The following is a 21,464-nucleotide window of genomic DNA, read 5'->3' on the forward strand; positions in this document are numbered from 1 at the left end:
CAAAGCTACGAATAAGCTACACTTATTACAAGTACCATTACTGCTAAAGGAGGCCGAGGAATAACTAAACATTTCACACCCAGAGCAGAAAAGTGCGGGAGAGACAGGAGAAGCTGCCATGCTAAATCGGCTAAGAGCTAGTAGCTACGCTAAGCTAGCGGATTCCTAAAAACACGCAAAGTGAATAATGTGTAAATAATTTAGAGGTGATTCAGTAGAAGGAGTGCTTTAGTTAAGGCACGTAAAGATTACACTGGGAAACAAATCGTAATCTAGATAACTAGATCAATCTAACTGCGCAGATTAAACAGCTAACATACAGAAAAACACCGCTGTGCTCCGGAACAGGAAGTGATACAATACCGCAGTGAGAGCCAACCACCAGTACTTGGCCCCACAAATCTTAGAAACATGGTGTCTAACCAGATCCTTACTCTGGATGGCATTACCCTGAGCTCTAGTAATATTGTGAGAAATCTTGGAGTCATTTTTGATCAGGATATGTCATTCAAAGTGCATATTAAACAAATATGTAGGACTGCTTTTTTGCATTTACGCAATATCTCTAAAATCAGAAAGGTCTTGTCTCAGAGTGATGCTGAAAAACTAATTCATGCATTTATTTCCTCTAGGCTGGACTATTGTAATTCATTATTATCAGGTTGTCCTAAAAGTTCCCTAAAAAGCCTTCAGTTAATTCAAAATGCTGCAGCTAGAGTACTGACGGGGACTAGAAGGAGAGAGCATATCTCACCCATATTGGCCTCTCTTCATTGGCTTCCTGTTAATTCTAGAATAGAATTTAAAATTCTTCTTCTTACTTATAAGGTTTTGAATAATCAGGTCCCATCTTATCTTAGGGACCTCGTAGTACCATATCACCCCAATAGAGCGCTTCGCTCTCAGACTGCAGGCTTACTTGTAGTTCCTAGGGTTTGTAAGAGTAGAATGGGAGGCAGAGCCTTCAGCTTTCAGGCTCCTCTCCTGTGGAACCAGCTCCCAATTCAGATCAGGGAGACAGACACCCTCTCTACTTTTAAGATTAGGCTTAAAACTTTCCTTTTTGCTAAAGCTTATAGTTAGGGCTGGATCAGGTGACCCTGAACCATCCCTTAGTTATGCTGCTATAGACATAGACTGCTGGGGGGTTCCCATGATGCATTGTTTTTCTCTTTTTGCTTTGTATGCACCACTCTGCATTTAATCATTAGTGATCGATCTCTGCTCCCCTCCACAGCATGTCTTTTTCCTGGTTCTCTCCCTCAGCCCCAACCAGTCCCAGCAGAAGACTGCCCCTCCCTGAGCCTGGTTCTGCTGGAGGTTTCTTCCTGTTAAAAGGGAGTTTTTCCTTCCCACTGTAGCCAAGTGCTTGCTCACAGGGGGTCGTTTTGACCGTTGGGGTTTTACATAATTATTGTATGACCTTACCTTACAATATAAAGCGCCTTGGGGCAACTGTTTGTTGTGATTTGGCGCTATATAAAAAAATTGATTGATTGATTGATCCCTCAAATAATGGGATTTGATTGACGGGACACACATCCCAATCCTTCCTCCTTCAGATGGTTACAAGGACTTTGTCAACAGAAAGGGCTGGCCTTCCTACGTCCTACAGGGTGTGCTCGACCACAAATGCAGTTATGTCTGAACGTCAGTTATTTTCATACCCAAAATTAGTACATTTATAACGATTCCTAAATGTTCTTTTCTGTGGCTGTTAGGTAGAGCTCAGAATGAAATTTCACACCATCTATTTCACACAATGAATCATTTCAAAACATGACAATTCAAAATTATGAGTATATGAAACAAACCTTGTGTGTGGGGACTTTTCACATTGCCTACTCAGTTTGACCACCTAATACAAGTTCTGATTATTTTCCAGATTTTGGAACATCAGCTGCAAAATGCATGGAAGTGCCCAGGATGCCAATGTCTTGTGCCACTCAGACCTGTTTGACAGAGCTCATCTCCTGCCAAAGGTACCTTTCAAACGTTTCCTAGGGAAAAAAAAAAGTCATACCACTACACCTTTTTTTTCTCACCCAATTATTCTTAAAGATGTAATGACCTACTTTATACAGATATTAAAAAAAAAAAAATTGTTTCAGGGAATGAGGAACATTGAGGGAGAAGATGCGCGACTCCAAATAATTGGTGACCCTGCATATCCACTCCTAGACTGGTTGCTGAAAGGCTACATAAATTCTACAAATCTAACCCCAGAGAAGCAATCTTTTAATGTGTACCTCAGCTCACTCCGTGTAACTGTTGAAAACACTTTTGGGATTCTGAAATCTAGGTGGAGAGTGCTACTTAAGAGAAGTGATTTTCACTTTACATTTACACCTGTTGTGATAGCAACCTGTTGTGCTCTTCACAATTTCTGTCAAAATGAGGACAATCCAAACAACAGCTGGCTGGAGAACGCCGACCGCGTCGATGGTGTCTTTCTGCAGCTCAGACCACAAGCCTCGGTGCAGAGCAGTTCCGGTGGTAGCAGGACAAGGGTGGCATTGAAGACATACATGGCAAATAACTATCCTCTACGAAATGGTCATCTCCGTTAACAAGAAAACAACCTTCCAAACACATTTTCTCCTTGTTTTTTATATTATTTTATTTTTTATTGGAAAAAAATACAACTTTCTACAAGAAAACGAGATGAAACAACAATCACAATCAATAACCCAAAAATTATTTTTTTTTTTTTTACATTTTCCTCACAGCTTGGCCTATGTCTAACTGTCATGACTGTGATATTACAAGACATAAATAAAAAAGGTTAAAAAAAAAAATGAAAGTGGCTGTTTTTGTCCGAATGAGAAAATGGTTTTTAAATAAAAAAATGGAAGACATCAATAATCCGAGCAAGACTGCCATACTTATGTTCTATAGACTGTGTAAGCTATAATCCAAGTTTCCACTGCTATTGTGATCACCCGCCATTTGGAGATTTGGCATGTGGTAGCTTGGGTTGGGTGGTCGGGTGGCTCGCTGTGTCTGGTAATGACACACTGGACTTTGTTCATGTGCGTGCGGTGGTGGTGTGATGGCTTGAGGGACCAGAGCCCGAAGTCCTTCAAATAGTTGCCCGATTACCCGTTCTGTCAAGCAGTTACTTTCTTCCATGAATCTGGAAAGCAGCCGCTCTTCTCTCTCCAAATTTCTTTCGTGCTGCTGTTGAATGGTTTCTAGGAATGCCCTCTGCTGTGTTGACCCGTTATTTAATAGCTTCCCATAGCAAGATAATTGCTTTCGCTCTGGAAAGAATGAATAATTTCAGTTACCAAAGAATAAAAGGTTAATGTTTTTCTGTGTGTGGATCAGTCAGTCATGTATGATACCAAAGAAACATCCTACTTCTTCATTCAAATATGTTGTCACCCATCCACTTTGCTTTTTGATTTTATAAAGGAAAATTAAATGTCTTATTCTGCTGGTGCTTGTACTAGTGACTCTTCAAAAACAAAAACAAAAAATTTACAGCAATCCACATAAATAAAGATATTTGATTTTCAGCAAGCTCAACAGGAAGTGTCAAGAAATTAACATGGCTTTGTTTATCAGTGTATTATCACTTCAAAAACTTACTTTTTCAGGTTGGAGCCTCAGAAAAGCTGTCCTCCCCTATGTCGTCCTCAGGTTGTAGAGTGCTTAGGTCTTCAATCCTGTCAGCCGTGCTGCTGGCATCATTTAAATATCAGAGCAGTAAATGTGATGTGCTGAATTGGTTAAAGAAAAAGGAAGTTCACTAAGTCAAGGACAATTACACTGTGTTCATGCCTTAATATTTTTTTTTAACTCTTGGCTTTCCTTCACCTGGCATATGTACTATGTAAAAAATTGTTTTGCAGCAGACAGCTGGCGCCATGTTAAAATAGAAACATGAATAGAATTAATCATAAGTATAATGCCACACATTCGTCCATTAATGCTAGCCGACACTAGGTGGCAGCACATGCGATTCGATTTTTTTCCCTCCATTTTTGTAAATACTGGGCCCAGTTTCATACATTTTCTCTGTAATTATTTACATTTGACCCCATTTCGTAATTATTAGTCCTCCTTTCACTCACTCCGTATCCTGTTATTTTAACCGCCGAGGGAGCCTTTTTCCATGAAGTCTGCTACTAAACACTTGGGTTAACCTTTAATCCCCGACATTAACTTCAACTAATACACACATTTGGGTAAAAGTACATACACATCTCATACAAAAAGAGGAGCGGTGCGTTAGCGTGATTTTAAACGGACTTACCTCCCAGGCTTTCCAATGTCGCTGGAGAGCTGTCCTCCGTTGGAAAACCAACATCTACTCCATTGTCCTCCAGATTGGAGAGCGGTCGTCGTCCCATTATTTCTTCCAGTAACTCATAATAGGGGAACGAGGTTGGAGCAGCACCGCTTTTGCTCTTTTGCAGCCTCTCTCGATAGAAAGTGCTCTTCATAGCTTTCCAGCGGTTTTTTATTTGGTCGACTGACAGTTTTTCACAGACTTGATTAAACAAGTCTGCATTCCGAACCTTGCGTCCGTCTAATCTTTCAACTATTTTAAATTCTTTTAAAATGTTGAGGAGGAGCGTCGTCTCCTGAAAACTCCAGTTCTGCTTTGCTGACGCCATTTTTCCGAATGAGGAGCAGGAAGCAGGAAGCATCACGTGGAGATGTGACGTAACAGACATGCGCAACAAAGCTCCACACAGGTGGACAATCCGACGTGCCGTTTACATGGAACGCGATCGGGTTAAAAACAGGGTTACACCACCTCCTCTAACCCGATCGTAATTTCGATCGGATTGGGCTTTTCTAATCAGATGGAGCTGTTTACATGGCGTGATTTTGATTTGATTGTTCAATCTGGCTGATGAATCAGATTACTTTTGGTCCATGTAACCGCAGCTAATGTTACTGGATAACTCTGTTGCTTTCTCTGCATAAAGCACTGTTTACCATATCAATGGACAACAAAATGCATAGACCATTGTGTTTATTGTTTGAACCTTTTTGTTGTACAGTCTTTCACACAAGACCTCAAATTACCTTTATAAAGTCTCAAAACAGTTGTTTATTATAGTTTGCTGTGTGTTTTGAATAAATGTGTGTGGAAAATTGTTTTTTGCTTTATTTTTTCCTTGCCTATTTTTGATTGTAAACCTTTATTACACTTATAAAACAACAAAAACATATATATTTTGAAAGCACAGGAAAAAAAGAGAAAAAGAGAGACATAAAAAGAGACATAAAACTTGATTGTGGGATGCAGGGAGAGCTGTTAACAGCAATAAAAAAAAAACATTTATGCCAGGCAAGTGAACTGTCCAAAAAAATGCCCTCGGACCCCAGGGGGTTAAGCAAATAAGTAACATTGAAAAGTTTAAAAACACTTTAATATTTGATGGACATAGCATTTGCTCTCTTCTTTAAAAATGACACACTGTACCTTTAGTCCAGTAAGAGTCCAGGCAGAGTTTTCCTGTCATGTTGACAGTTTAGCTTTTTTTTGTTTTCAACATTGAGTGGAATTGCATACTTATTTAAAAAAATATATATATATAACCCCTAATTGTCTTGTTTGAACAAGAGCTAAATCTGGACTGATTTGATTGTCAAATCAGAATCAAATTTATTGCCAAGTAAGTTCTCACATACAAGTAATTTGATTGGGTGTCATTAGTACATAAACAACAATAATAAAAAGAAAATGAAAAAAATTCTGGAAGAAGTAAAGGAGTAAAGGAGTTGCTCTTTTAATGATAAAATCATGGATGAAAAACTTTCTGAATCAGTTTTTCACACTTTACTGTTTCACTGAGGCTGTGAAGATGATCGTTTATTAAAATTGCTTCGCTGCTTTTTACAGCGTGTAGCATCTGCTGTTCACACTTCCTCTCTCTCTCTTGAAACATGAGGACATCAGGAGCTCTTTTTACCTGAAGACTTTGACAGAGTTTTTTCCCCCACTGTGCTCTCTGAGCTGCAGCCTGCCGGCGGTGGAGGGGAGAGCGGGCAGTTCAGCACAAACAGCCTGGCTGGATTTTAGAAAACTACCTGAGAGCAGGGCAAAGTGTGACGCCGCTGTCATAACACCCATCGCACGGCGCCGTTGTTCCATTGTCTGGGGAGAACCCTGTGATATCATGTTTTCCGATTATCCGCTGCGTGGAGAGTGGCAGGAAAAACCAAATACGCTTTCTTGGTGCGAGACAAGATGTGATGTAAATAAAAACACAAAAAAGGCGGCGGTCAGGTAATTTGGTTCCGAGCGATGAAAATAAAGAATTTGACCGTTTTAAACCAAAAAAATGCCACTTGTCCGGTCGGACAACGATTTAGTGCTAATAATTGTCCGATCACATTTTCCACTTGTGCCGGACAATCGGACAAGCGTTAATGTTGATGGTAGATGACTGTTCTTATCATCCATCGCTTCAGTTTATCTGAGATTTTTCTTGGCCTGCCACTTAACTAGTGGGCCTCAACTAGTACTGTGCCTGTGGTCTTCCATTTCCTCACTATGTTCCTCATAGTGGAAACTGACAGCTGAAATCTCTGAGATAGCTTTTTGTATCCTTCCCCTACACCATGATGTTGAACTATCTTTGTTTTCAGGTCATTTGAGAGTTGTTTAGAGGCTCCCATGCTGCCCCTCATTAGAAGAGATGTAAAGAGTGGAAACATTTGTAAATGGCCACCTTAAATACCCTTTCTCATGACTGGATTCACCTGTGTAAGGAGTTCAACGGTCAATGAGCTTACCAAACCAATTTTGTGTTCCAATAATTAGTGCTAAATGTATTCAAATCAATAAAATGTCAAGGGTGCCCAAATTTATGCACCTGCCCAATTTTGTTTAATTATTGCACACTTTCTGTAAATCCTATAAACTTAATTTCACTTCTCAAATATCACTGTGTTTGTCTGCTATATGATATATTTAACTGAAAATTCTGATCCAGACAACCAATGATTAAGAAAGGAAAATCATGAAAATTATCAGGGGGGCCCAAACTTTTGCATACAACTGTATAAAAGGCAATCTATTTATGTATGTATGTATGTATGTGGCACGGTTTGTGTTCGAAGTGAACTGGGACAGGAATTAAGCAATCAACACCAAACTTTGTATGGTGACTGGGGGCACCAAGGGGGAGGTCAGTGGGCCCTTAGGTTGAAAGTGCAAATGCACAAACACAAACAAACACATACACGGTCAGCCTTATATATGCTTTGAAGGATTACTTCAAAACTACTTCATGGATTCTCACCAAATTTTCACCACAGATACATATTACGCCAGGAAAGATGCCAATAAATTTTGGAGGTGATCTGGATCTGAAACCGGATTCTGGATCAAGATTCACTTTAGATATATACTTTATTGATCTCTCAATGGAGAAATTACATTTACACTCCAGTTACCTCAGACAGCAATTAGTCCACAATTATTACTTGTTTACCGTAATAATAGCACACATCAGAATTAAAAGGCAACACATACACATTTGACATTGTTTATGTGCACTAAGTTTGAAGAAGTCCGTTATCCGAATTGAGGCAAGTGGGTGAAGGCCACGCAGCAACCCTGAGTTGTGCCGCCAACATCAGCTTGGGGGGGACGTGGGCTTGCAGCTAAAACTGCACAGCTCCCACCGAAGGGAAATGGGATGACAAGAAGCAGGTGCCGGAAAGGGGGGGTGTTGATGGGGGAACGAGGGTGTGGGGGGGGGTGGAACATGCTTCAGTCCTGTGAAATGCAATTTATTGTCTTTGTGAGATGAGATAAGAAACAGCCAATGTTCCCCAGGCCGAAACAAATCCCTCTGGGGGAGACAGTCTGGCAATTTGACCTTCGGCTTGATAAGCCTGTAACGTTATTGTTGCAGCAGTGAAATCACTTTTTAACAGTTCCACTTGCACAACCAAATCCCAATTATGAATTAAGAATATTCCCAATTATGAATTAAGAATATTCACCGGCCTCTGAAATCTTCAGCTTCAACTGCAAGTAGGGCTGCAGCTATCGAACATTTTTGGAATCGAATATTCTATCGATTATTTTATCGATTAATCTGAGAAAAAGTACCTTTGTGTTTTTAAACAATATCAGTAGTGGCAGGGCTCTCCCTAAGTGCTGGCACAATGTTGCTGTGCCACCATGCAGATTTTTAAGTTTAGGATGTTCCCTCTCTCTGTTTTGCCGGGTTATTTATTTTTTCACATTATTATGTTTTAGAGCTTTGCCAAACCATAAGCCCAGGCAGTCTGTGAAATCTTCAGTCTGCATTCTTTTTTCCTTCTTATTGCGTATTTCATTTGCACTTTTTATTACTGTGATTTATTCAGTGTATATTTATACATGCTGCACAGAGTGCAGCTCAAACCAAAGTCAAATTCTTTGTTTTCTGTGGATACTTGGTGAATGACACAGCCTTTGACAATCCGCTGTGGACTGCAGTGCTTCCACAGAAGCTGTCTTTTGATAAAAACTCTTACCAAATCTGAATTAAATCTTTAAAAGGTGTGTTTACACATAAGCAAGACGCGTTAAGAATGTCATTTTTCTGTCATTCCTGACATTCTTAATGTGACTTAACGCCTCTGAATAGGTTTCTTAATAGGGCGTGTTGGTGTGTGATATTCTTGATATTTTTGGAGCATGTTTTTGTCTGTCAAAAAATCTTCCACGAATGTCACACACCACCCTCATTTCGTCTCACGTCGTGGAGGTCGCAACTGAGCGTATTGATCCGTCTTGATGAGTAGTGATCTTTAATAGAAGGTGACAATGTTCGTAGTGGTTCCTGTGATGGTTCTTGGAGCCCAAACTGTCACACGTTATTACGAAGTGAGACAGAAACTGTCAAGTTTGATACGACTTGTAACGCAGCGTCACATTTCACTGCGCGCCACGACGAATCAGTTTTCTGTCACGTGAGCACAATTACACTCGGCTCCAAATGTCGTTCCACAGTTCCTGTTGAAGCTCCTCAGGATGCTCCTGCAGGTGTTCCACCTGCTGTTGTAACCGATGAGCGGGAGAACGAGTCTGAGCAACCAGCGGAGCGAGAGGAGACTCACGTGCAGCCAGACATCTCTGCACCTCCTCCAGTCCGGCGGAGGAAGAGGCGCGCGCACAGTTAAACCCTGCTGCACAACATTCAGTTTGATTGCTGACACCAAGTTGGCTAAAAGTCAAATTTCAGTGCTCTTCAGCGCGCTCCTGCAGGTGTTCCACCTGCTGCATGTGCCTGATGTTTGGGAAAATGCGCCAGATGAGAGCCACATGAAGCCACACATCTGGCTCTGTCCTCCTCCTCCTCTCTGCACCACTCCACGGCACAGAGCCCAACTACGCATGCAGTCACAAAGTTCTTCTGAAAAACTGGAGCGATCTGAATTCGGTTGGATGAATATGGGTGTGTGTGTGGAGACAAATCCCCTCGTTCACAACGTGACAGAACTTAACGATGCACTGTTACACACAATAGTGCGCAACAACGCGGAACACTATTCTTGACCGTGCGTAATGGTTCCTGATAATTCTCCAGCAACACGTGCCATTAATCGTAACGTGTGGTAACAGGTTGCAGCAGTTCCTGAGGACACCTGATGCCTCTGCCCCGAATAATCACATTCGTGATCAGCGCCCAAGAATGTGTACTTCATGGTATTCGTGACTTGTCGTCATTATGTGTAAACGCAGCATTAACAAGATTTAAAGTGTGCGTCCTTTCGCTTCATCTGCGGAGGTGGAGAACGGCCAGTGGAGCAAAACGTGTTTTTTTTAAACATATACAAACACACTGCTTCACTTTAAATGCGCAATAAGTCCGTTTCAGACAATCCATGCAGACCCTTTCTCTTAAAAGGCTTTATTTTACTCAGCATATGGCTTTGCAAACTTGTAGCATCGCCTGCTACATTGATTAGCACTATGGTGTTCTTCTGTGTTTTTTGTTGAAGCGTTACAGCGCCACATACAGGCCTGGCATATGTACTACAGTTTAAACAAAACCTCGAGGCGAAGAATTTGCCTCAAACATTTTTTGTAATCGAATTACTCGAATCATTTCAGCCCTAACAGCAAGGCACACATCTGCTCCAAGATGTGATCCAATTTGTGTCTGAGTTCAAGAGTCATCGCAGTCTAAGAACGCACTGCCTTGCCAACCTCGTTAATCATGACGGACAAGCGACGGGCCATGGTTCTTGATGCCGCCGTCTTGCCAATTTTTCGGCAGAGCAGGGCAGCTCATAAGCCAAAAAGTACCAGCCCTGCTACCATGAGACCAAAAATGAATAAATCCTCCACGTCCTCAATGGAGAAAGGCGCCAAGCATACCACACACCAAGACCCCCAGGAGTCGAGGACATAGCCCATAGGATACGTTCCATCTGGGCAGGTAGGATCCCCCGGTCAATCAATCAATCAATCAATCAATTTTTTTATATAGCGCCAAATCACAAACAGTTGCCCCAAGGCGCTTTATATTGTAAGGCAAGGCCATACAATAATTATGTAAAACCCCAACGGTCAAAACGACCCCCTGTGAGCAAGCACTTGGCAAAAGTGGGAAGGAAAAACTCCCTTTTAACAGGAAGAAACCTCCAGCAGAACCAGGCTCAGGGAGGGGCAGTCTTCTGCTGGGACTGGTTGGGGCTGAGGGAGAGAACCAGGAAAAAGACATGCTGTGGAGGGGAGCAGAGATCGATCACTAATGATTAAATGCAGAGTGATGCATACAGAGCAAAAAGAGAAAGAAACAGTGCATCATGGGAACCCCCCAGCAGTCTACGTCTATAGCAGCATAACTAAGGGATGGTTCAGGGTCACCTGATCCAGCCCTAACTATAAGCTTTAGCAAAAAGGAAAGTTTTAAGCCTAATCTTAAAAGTAGAGAGGGTGTCTGTCTCCCTGATCTGAATTGGGAGCTGGTTCCACAGGAGAGGAGCCTGAAAGCTGAAGGCTCTGCCTCCCATTCTACTCTTACAAACCCTAGGAACTACAAGTAAGCCTGCAGTCTGAGAGCGAAGCGCTCTATTGGGGTGATATGGTACTACGAGGTCCCTAAGATAAGATGGGACCTGATTATTCAAAACCTTATAAGTAAGAAGAAGAATTTTAAATTCTATTCTAGAATTAACAGGAAGCCAATGAAGAGAGGCCAATATGGGTGACATATGCTCTCTCCTTCTAGTCCCCGTCAGTACTCTAGCTGCAGCATTTTGAATTAACTGAAGGCTTTTTAGGGAACTTTTAGGACAACCTGATAATAATGAATTACAATAGTCCAGCATAGAGGAAATAAATGCATGAATTAGTTTTTCAGCATCACTCTGAGACAAGACCTTTCTGATTTTAGAGATATTGCGTAAATGCAAAAAAGCAGTCCTACATATTTGTTTAATATGCGCTTTGAATGACATATCCTGATCAAAAATGACTCCAAGATTTCTCACAGTATTACTAGAGGTCAGGGTAATGCCATCCAGAGTAAGGATCTGGTTAGACACCATGTTTCTAAGATTTGTGGGGCCAAGTACAATAACTTCAGTTTTATCTGAGTTTAAAAGCAGGAAATTAGAGGTCATCCATGTCTTTATGTCTGTAAGACAATCCTGCAGTTTAGCTAATTGGTGTGTGTCCTCTGGCTTCATGGATAGATAAAGCTGGGTATCATCTGCGTAACAATGAAAATTTAAGCAATACCGTCTAATAATACTGCCTAAGGGAAGCATGTATAAAGTGAATAAAGTTGGTCCTAGCACAGAACCTTGTGGAACTCCATAATTAACTTTAGTCTGTGAAGAAGATTCCCCATTTACATGAACAAATTGTAATCTATTAGACAAATATGATTCAAACCACCGCAGCGCAGTGCCTTTAATACCTACGGCATGCTCTAATCTCTGTAATAAAATTTTATGGTCAACAGTATCAAAAGCAGCACTGAGGTCTAACAGAACAAGCACAGAGATGAGTCCACTGTCCGAGGCCATAAGAAGATCATTTGTAACCTTCACTAATGCTGTTTCTGTACTATGATGAATTCTAAAACCTGACTGAAACTCTTCAAATAGACCATTCCTCTGCAGATGATCAGTTAGCTGTTTTACAACTACCCTTTCAAGAATTTTTGAGAGAAAAGGAAGGTTGGAGATTGGCCTATAATTAGCTAAGATAGCTGGGTCAAGTGATGGCTTTTTAAGTAATGGTTTAATTACTGCCACCTTAAAGGCCTGTGGTACATAACCAACTAACAAAGATAGATTGATCATATTTAAGATTGAAGCATTAAATAATGGTAGGACTTCCTTGAGCAGCCTGGCAGGAATGGGGTCTAATAAGCATGTTGATGGTTTGGATGAAATAACTAATGAAAATAACTCAGACAGAACAATCGGAGAGAAAGAGTCTAACCAAATACCGGCATCACTGAAAGCAGCCAAAGATAACGATACGTCTTTGGGATGGTTATGAGTAATTTTTTCTCTAATAGTCAAAATTTTGTTAGCAAAGAAAGTCATGAAGTCATTACTAGTTAAAGTTAATGGAATACTCAGCTCAATAGAGCTCTGACTCTTTGTCAGCCTGGCTACAGTGCTGAAAAGAAACCTGGGGTTGTTCTTATTTTCTTCAATTAGTGATGAGTAGAAAGATGTCCTAGCTTCACGAAGGGCTTTCTTATAGAGCAACAAACTCTTTTTCCAGGCTAAGTGAAGATCTTCTAAATTAGTGAGACGCCATTTCCTCTCCAACTTACGGGTTATCTGCTTTAAGCTACGAGTTTGTGAGTTATACCACAGAGTCAGACACTTCTGATTTAAAGCTCTCTTTTTCAGAGGAGCTACAGCATCCAAAGTTGTCTTCAATGAGGATGTAAAACTATTGACAAGATACTCTAACTCCCTTACAGAGTTTAGGTAGCTACTCTGCTCTGTGTTGGTATATGACATTAGAGAACATAAAGAAGGAATCATATCCTTAAACCTAGTTACAGCGCTTTCTGAAAGACTTCTAGTGTAATGAAACTTATTCCCCACTGCAGGGTAGTCCATCAGGGTAAATGTAAATGTTATTAAAAAATGATCAGACAAAAGGGAGTTTTCAGGGAATACTGTTAAGTCTTCTATTTCCATACCATAAGTCAGAACAAGATCTAAAATATGATTAAAGTGGTGGGTGGACTCATTTACTTTTTGAGCAAAGCCGATAGAGTCTAATAATAGATTAAATGCAGTGTTGAGGCTGTCATTCTCAGCATCTGTGTGGATGTTAAAATCGCCCACTATAATTATCTTATCTGAGCTAAGCACTAAGTCAGACAAAAGGTCTGAAAATTCACAGAGAAACTCACAGTAACGACCAGGTGGACGATAGATAATAACAAATAAAACTGGTTTTTGGGACTTCCAATTTGGATGGACAAGACTAAGAGACAAGCTTTCAAATGAATTAAAGCTCTGTCTAGGAATTTTTGATTAATTAATAAGCTGGAATGGAAGATTGCTGCTAATCCTCCGCCCCGGCCCGTGCTACGAGCATTCTGACAGTTAGTGTGACTCGGGGGTGTTGACTCATTTAAACTAACATATTCATCCTGCTGTAACCAAGTTTCTGTTAGGCAGAATAAATCAATACGTTGATCAATTATTATATCATTTACCAACAGGGACTTAGAAGAAAGAGACCTAATGTTTAATAGACCACATTTAACTGTTTTAGTCTGTGGTGCAATTGAAGGTGCTATATTATTTTTTCTTTTTGAATTTTTATGCTTAAATAGATTTTTGCTAGTTATTGGTGGTCTGGGAGCAGGCACCGTCTCTACGGGGATGGGGTAATAGGGGGATGGCAGGGGGAGAGAAGCTGCAGAGAGGTGTATAAGACCACAGCTCTGCCTCCTGGTCCCAACGCTAGACAGTCACAGTTTGGAGGATCCCAAAAAATTGGCCAGATTTCTAGAAATGAGAGCTGCTCCCTCTAAAGTGGGATGGATGCCGTCTCTCCTAACAAGACCAGGTTTTCCCCAGAAGCTTTGCCAATTATCAATGAAGCCCACCTCATTTTTTGGACACCACTCAGACAGCCAGCAATTCAAGGAGAACATGCGGCTAAACATGTCACTCCCGGTCCGATTGGGGAGGGGCCCAGAGAAAACAACAGAGTCCGACATTGTTTTTGCAAAGTTACACACCGATTCAATGTTAATTTTAGTGACCTCCGATTGGCGTAACCGAGTGTCATTACTGCCGACGTGAATTACAATCCTACCAAATTTACGCTTAGCCTTAGCCAGCAATTTCAAATGTCCTTCGATGTCGCCTGCTCTGGCCCCCGGAAGACAATTGACAATGGTTGCTGGTGTCGCTAACTTCACATTTCTCAAAACAGAGTCGCCAATAACCAGAGTTTGATCCTCGGCGAGTGTATCGTCGAGTGGGGAAAAACGGTTAGAGATGTGAACGGGTTGACGGTGTACACGGGGCTTCTGTTTAGGGCTACACTTCCTCCTCACAGTCACCCAGTCAGCCTGCCTTCCCGACTGCACGGGGTCTGCCAGGGGGGAACTAACGGCGGCTAAGCTACCTTGGTCCGCACCGACTACAGGGGCCTGGCTAGCTGTAGAATTTTCCACGGTGCAGAGCCGAGCCTCCAATTCGCCCAGCCTGGCCTCCAAAGCTACGAATAAGCTGCACTTATTACATGTACCGTTACTGCTAAAAGAGGCCGAGGAATAACTAAACCTTTCACACCCAGAGCAGAAAAGTACGGGAGAGACAGGAGAAGCCGCCATGCTAAAACGGCTAAGAGCTAGTAGCTACGCTAAGCTAGCGGATTCCCAAACAGGGAATCCGACACTAGACAGGCTGTGGAGCAGCACAGGTAACGCACGACAACAGTGCTAAAATAAAATAAAAATCCACTAGACAGGCTGTGGAGCAGCACAGGTAACGCACGACAACAGTGCTAAAACAAAATAGAAATCCACTAGACAGGCTGTGGAGCAGCACAGGTAACGCACAACAACAGTGCTAAAACAAAATAAAAATCCACTAGACAGGCTGTGGAGCAGCACAGGTAACGCACAACAACAGTGCTAAAACAAAATAAAAATCCACTAGACAGGCTGTGGAGCAGCACAGGTAACGCACGACAACAGTGCTAAAACAAAATAAAAATCCACTAGACAGGCTGTGGAGCAGCACAGGTAACGCACAACAACAGTGCTAAAACAAAATAAAAATCCACTGGACAGGCTGTGGAGCAGCACAGGTAACGCACAACAACAGTGCTAAAAAATAAAATAAAAATAAAAATCCACTGGACAGGCTGTGGAGCAGCACAGGTAACGCACAACAACAGTGCTAAAAAATAAAATAAAAATAAAAATCCACTAGACAGGCTGTGGAGCAGCACAGGTAACGCACAACAACAGTGCTAAAACAAAATAAAAATCCACTGGACAGGCTGTGGAGCAGCACAGGTAACGCACAACAACAGTGCTAAAAAATAAAATAAAAATAAAAATCCACTGGACAGGCTGTGGAGCAGCACAGGCAACGCACGACAACAGCGCTAAATAAAAATCCACTGGACAGGCTGTGGAGCAGCACAGGTAACGCACGACAACAGCGCCCAAAAAAATAAAATCAAAATCAAAATCCACTGGACAGGCTGTGGAGCAGCACAGGTAATTCAATCCAATTCAATTCAATGATCAATTCCATGGTTAATCCAATAGTAGTCCAATAGATCCACAATCCAATATGATTCGAGGAATTCACAGTCTGGTGAAATAGGGACTTGAAGGTTAAAGGCAGAGAGATAAGGGACAGTGGAGGAGATGCGACTGCCCTCGGAGTCCCAAGCTGAAACAAATAGGCTTTGAAGGATTACGTCAACACGACTTCACGGATTCTCACCACATTTTCAACACAGATGCATATTATGCCAAGGAACACTCCCATAATTTTTTAGGTGATCCGGATATGGATTCTGGATCAAGATTCATTTTATATAGGCTTTGAAGGATTACGTCAAACTTCACAGATTCTCACCAAATTTGCACAACAGATAGGTATTAGGGCATGGAAGACTTCACTGAATTTGGAGGTGATCCAGATCCAAATCCAAATTCTGGATCAAGATTCACTTTATATCAGCTTTGAAGGATTACATCACAACAAGGGATGGGACCAATCTGATCCCGGATCGGTATCAGGTTCCAATACCGATGTAATTGACGTATCAGAAAATACCAATGCAACCCATGACATTTTGCGATACCGGAGAAGAGCCACTGTGAATCCTCAACTGCTGCTGTTTGCTCTCTGCTTGTTTACTGCCGAGCAGGAGGAGGAGGGAGGTTTTTGAAGCCAGGATGTTTGAGGGACCTCTCTTCCACAGTGTTCTAGCTGTGGTTAGCGGAAAATTTCTGCCCGGCTGTCGGGTTCATATTGTCTGTTAGTCAAGCACGGATTTTCTGAAAAAATTTAATGAATTATTACTAAAAATGTGTGCTAAAAAGTCTGCCACTTCACTGTCTCGGGGCTGTGCAAAGCCAGCTCAGCGTACAGCCGAAGAAGACAGCGAACAGAGATTCTGTCAGCTGAAATGGGAAAAAAGGGAGAAAAACATCAAATCTAGTCTTTCATCTTAGATACACCTTCTGGCAAACTGTAGCTGAACTTTCAGGTCTCCTTTGTAAGAAAATCCTCATATAAAATCAACAATATTGATAATTTTAAAGCAAACATAGCTCTGGTATAGGATCGGAAAAGTATCAGTATCAGCAGATACAAATTCAGGTTTCAGGATCAGATCGGAAGTGAAAAATTGTGGATTGGTACATGCCTAGTTAAGGCGTGCTTTTTTTTTTTTGCTTGAAATGTGCCTGCTGTGTACAGCATACAGACTGTCAATATGCCTCCCAAGAAGCAGGGGGCGTTAGGTCGTACAACCCCAAATGCTAAACGGATGAAATGTAATAGAGCTGGGAAACATCTGCAGAGACACCAAGAACATTATAGATCCCACAGCACTGCAGTGATATGACATTCTATCACCTTTCATTCACTTCAGTCTCATGAATGTCACAAATTGCTCTATAACTAAAGGGACATGAAATATACAATGACATGGATAAAATTCTTCTCTATTATCTGCGCCTAGAATGGGGAACTCAGCGAGTGTGTGTGTGTATATATATATATATATATATATATATATATATATATATATTAAGGCTGAAACGATTAGTCGAGTAATTTGAATAATTCGATTACAAAAAATGTTCGAGGCAAATTCTGTGCCTTGAAGCTTCGTTTAACGTTGTAGTACATACGCCAGGCCTGTGTCTGGCGCTGTAATGTCCCCAGAAAAACAAACAGAAGAAGAAGTAGAGCAAGCGCTAATCAAATTAGCACAAAAGCTACAGCTTTCCAACGAGATAAACAGAGGAAAATAAAGCCTTTTAAGAAAAAGACGGTACACGCTGATCATCTGAAATAACTTACTGTGCATTTAAAGCAAAGCAGTGTGTTTGTTTAAAAAAAAAAAAAACCCAGTTTCGTCCGCTGGCCGCTCGGCGGCCGGCTGCTGCCTCTCTCTGCCCGGTGTGAGCGGCTCAGCTCTGCCCTCACACAGCTCCGTCCCGGCCACAGACAGTCTCTGGAAGAAGTCCACTCTTTCTTCTGTGTGATTCGCAATGAGTGTTACGCTTTTTAATTTTCACTTTTTCGGGCAACGCACAATGCTTCACAAACATGGGAACTCAAATAAAATAATAATAATAATAATAAAAAACCAGTGACTGCGAGTCTGCATGTTCAACCTCCAGCTGAAAATGAAATGCATTGGCTGAATCGCAGAGAGAGTGTTACAAAGAAATTCATGCAGGGACCCAGTCCACCACCTTAATAAATACATAAATAAAAATGGTTACAATTTACAAGTTGGGGAAAATAAAAAACAGAAAGCCACAACCCATTGCCATTTCAGCAAAATGTCAAGACTTTGGCCCGACTTTGGCTGAGCTCCTGATACCAGGAAAGATCCAAAACTTGTAAAGATGAGAAAAAATAAATAACTACCCAGGAAAACAGAAAGGGATACATGAAATTTGGCAATCTCCGTGATGACGCAGTGACATTGTGCCATTACTTAGGGAGAGCCCTGGGCTGTTAAATGTTTTAAAACGCAAAGTACTTTTTATCCGATTACTCGATTAATCGCCAGAATAATCAATAGAATACTCGATTACTAAAATAATCGATCGCTGCAGCCCTAATATATATATATATATATATATATATATATATATATATAAACAATACAATGTAATATACATATTGCAGTGAAAGCCACCTCTCAGATCTTGCAACATTTTGCAGGATTTGAAACCTCAATTGGGTGAACTGATTGCCGGTGTCGCAGACCGAACGGTCCGCCCCTAAAAATTGGTCCCTCTTTTGCATCTGCACATGTATCATTTTGTACCACAGCAGCACTTATGAGATGGAGTCTCTTCCCCCAAACCAATCAAATGGATTAATGTGATTATTTACCATCAGATGATAAAGGTAAAACTTCTTAAATCATTCCAAAGTCAGTAGCAGAAATGAGGTGAAATTCCGTGACACTTTAAAATGTCCAATGCGCAGTGAACGCATCAGCTAGCAGCTCATTTAGCCGCAGCGCTCTGATCACTTCATCCGTCTTTTATGATGAAATAATGCTGAATTTATGTGGAAATTATTGTTGTACTAAAGCTTCAGACATCTGTCGCTGAGCTAGATGATGACTGGAGGCAATCTGAAGCAAAAACAAGGTGTTAATCCGTGAACAGCGCCATCAGGGGGGACCGATTTTTAGGGGGACTGTTCGGTCTGCAACACCAGCTAGAGAATAGAATAGAATCTTTGCACATAAATACATATAACGAAACAACTTGTCCTCTGCTTTTAACACATCCTAATTACAGTTAGACAGAATCCAAGCACTAGGAGCAGTGGGCAGCCACACTCCAGATGTAAACGCTGCCTTGGTCAGGGAGAGAGAAAGGAGCAGACCCTAAATAAACATGTTTTTGATTGTGGGAGGAAGCCAGAGTGCCTGGCAGAGACCCACGCAGACACAGGAAGAACATGCAAACTCCACACAGAACATGCAAACTCCATACAGAAAGGCCGGCAAACACTCCCCAACAGGAAGTGTTGCTTCAGAAGTCTTGGTCTAAAACTACAAAAATCAGCATCTTTTTGGATGTCAGTGTGAAATCAAACCATGCCCAGTTCAAGAGCCCTTCGAGCTGCACAAGTGTTCCACCTGGAGGTGATGGGGGCATCAGCTGGGAGCCAATGTTTTGGGCTGAGATGCTGGTGCTTTAGTCCAAAATCACCTATAACTAGTACAAACCTGTTACAGATAAATAACAGGCAACTAGTTAAGACAACTCACCAACACCAAAACACTAGCTCAAGTTCACTTTAAAAACTGCAGTACAATGAGGAAATTACCTCAAATGTGCCAGTTACAGCTACAGTCACTTGCCCAGTTAGGGATCATTGCCAGTTCCGGATCACTGCAGTAGTATTTGCGCTGCTGTTTCTCGTAATCAGCGCGAATAAGCTAATACTTGGTACCAATGGAAAGACTGATGTTTTGTCTACAAACGACCACAAGCTCAACCGGATCCAGCCGTCCTTGTGATCAGCAGAGGAATCAAAACATCTGGTGTCTGCGGTGTGTAGGCGCTTTTTCTCACTCACTCATTCCTGCAAGTTTGAAAGTAACGATCTCTACAGTGGGAAAATATTTACTTACTTGGGTAGAAAATGTCAGTGTGTTATGACTTGCTGTTTAATTGCTGCACGCATTTATCTCCGACGGTTGTGGATCACTGAAGCAGCAGCTTCGTGTCAGTACTTATGAGTCATGTGGACTTTGGGGGTCATCTCAACATCACGAATGGGCATGAATGTGGGGGCTTTTATTTTTTTTATTCAGGAGAAATCTCACCTCCACACTTCATTTTTTGCTCAGAAAAACATATAACGGCACCTTTCAAAACTAAGTAAATTCTCATTTAATAAGTATAATTTCTATCATTTTGTGTTCAAACACATTCTCGGGCACAGTGTGTGTCATTCTGCATTAGAAGGGCTCCAGCCAGATGCCAGGAATGAACCCAAAGTGACACAGAGCGTCGTGATTCAGAATCGGCAAAGTGATCCATTTCCGGCAAATGTTTGCACCACACATAATGTGGCTTCACACTTTAGTAGAAGGGCTACACCATCCAGACGACTTCAGCTAGATCAGGGGTGCTCAAGTTCGGTCCTCGAGAGCTACCTTCCTGACACTCTCAAGTTCGGTCCTCGAGAGCTACCTTCCTGACACTCTTAGTTGTGTCAGGAAGGTAGCTCTCGAGGACCGAACTTGAGCACCCCTGATCTAGATAACATCTAAATACCCAATACAACAATACCCAATAAAGGACATTCAATTGCATTATAGCTCCGTATAGCGGGACTTTAAAAAAGGTGATCTGGAACTGGGCAACCGCCTGTACTATTCATTAACGTATGAACAGTTTGCTTCTCCAGCAAGGAAAAGCCCGGACAAAATAACCACTGCGTCTTCTGCCACATGGCTAACATGTTAGCGGCTACGACACACAGCAGAGGTCTTAGCCTCTATTTTCAAAACAACGTGTACAACAGCCACTTCAAACAGAGTTTAGTCGTTACTGACGATTACCACGGTCCGAGAGCTGAGCCGTTAACAGTTGTCACAGTTTGGGAGCTTAGCCGTTACTGACGGTTCGGTGCTTGGCGCACTGAAGCTAACTTTCAGTAGCAACTGATTATTTGAATCAAACTGACACTAGACTGACAACTTGAAGCGTAAAATGTGTCCGCATGGGTTGTCCACACTGACACACGGAATACACGGTGTGAGCGGACCGGTTTTGTCCCGGAGACACCATTCTAACCCACTGCTAGCGGCTAAGCGCTAACAGGCCACAGTCAACACAAACATCCCGCCAATGACTTCAAACAGCCACAAACCACAACACACAGCCACTCCACGCCGGCTCCGAGTCGCGGTCACGGCAGCGAAACCCACGGCCACACCGCGTATCACGCGGCTCCATTATTTGTGGATTGGACATGCATGTAAACTCCACTTACCTGCACATGATCCGCCATTTTTCTCCATTTCACGTAACTCCCTCTGCCCGCTTAAGGCTATGCTAAGTGACAACAGCGCCCCTCACTGGCCACCGAAAACGTTTCAGTTCCATACGTCTATTTTAAAAGTGTGTATGTTTTAAAATCGTTAATATTTACTTATTAACTTTGTTTGTCTCTTACAGAAGCGTATTTACTGGATTAAAAAAAAAGACCCCTAATCTTATAATTAAGCCCTTTTCACACCTGCGCATACGTACAGT

General features: G+C 41.8%; 1 protein-coding gene across 1 annotated transcript in view; it reads right to left on the reverse strand.

Moving 5' to 3' along the window:
• The window catches only part of LOC117529153 (exportin-7-like), a 180,753-nt gene extending 159,502 nt beyond the window's left edge, over nucleotides 1–21,251 (reverse strand). Inside the window, exon 1 of the mRNA XM_034191851.1 lies at nucleotides 21,202–21,251. Within this exon, the coding sequence (XP_034047742.1) occupies nucleotides 21,202–21,219 (18 nt within the window). The 5' untranslated portion in view covers nucleotides 21,220–21,251. The remainder of the gene's footprint in view (nucleotides 1–21,201) is intronic.
• Nucleotides 21,252–21,464: the final 213 nt, after the last annotated feature.

Source organism: Thalassophryne amazonica, chromosome 17, assembly GCF_902500255.1.
Source record: "Thalassophryne amazonica chromosome 17, fThaAma1.1, whole genome shotgun sequence".
Taxonomy (NCBI): domain Eukaryota; kingdom Metazoa; phylum Chordata; class Actinopteri; order Batrachoidiformes; family Batrachoididae; genus Thalassophryne; species Thalassophryne amazonica.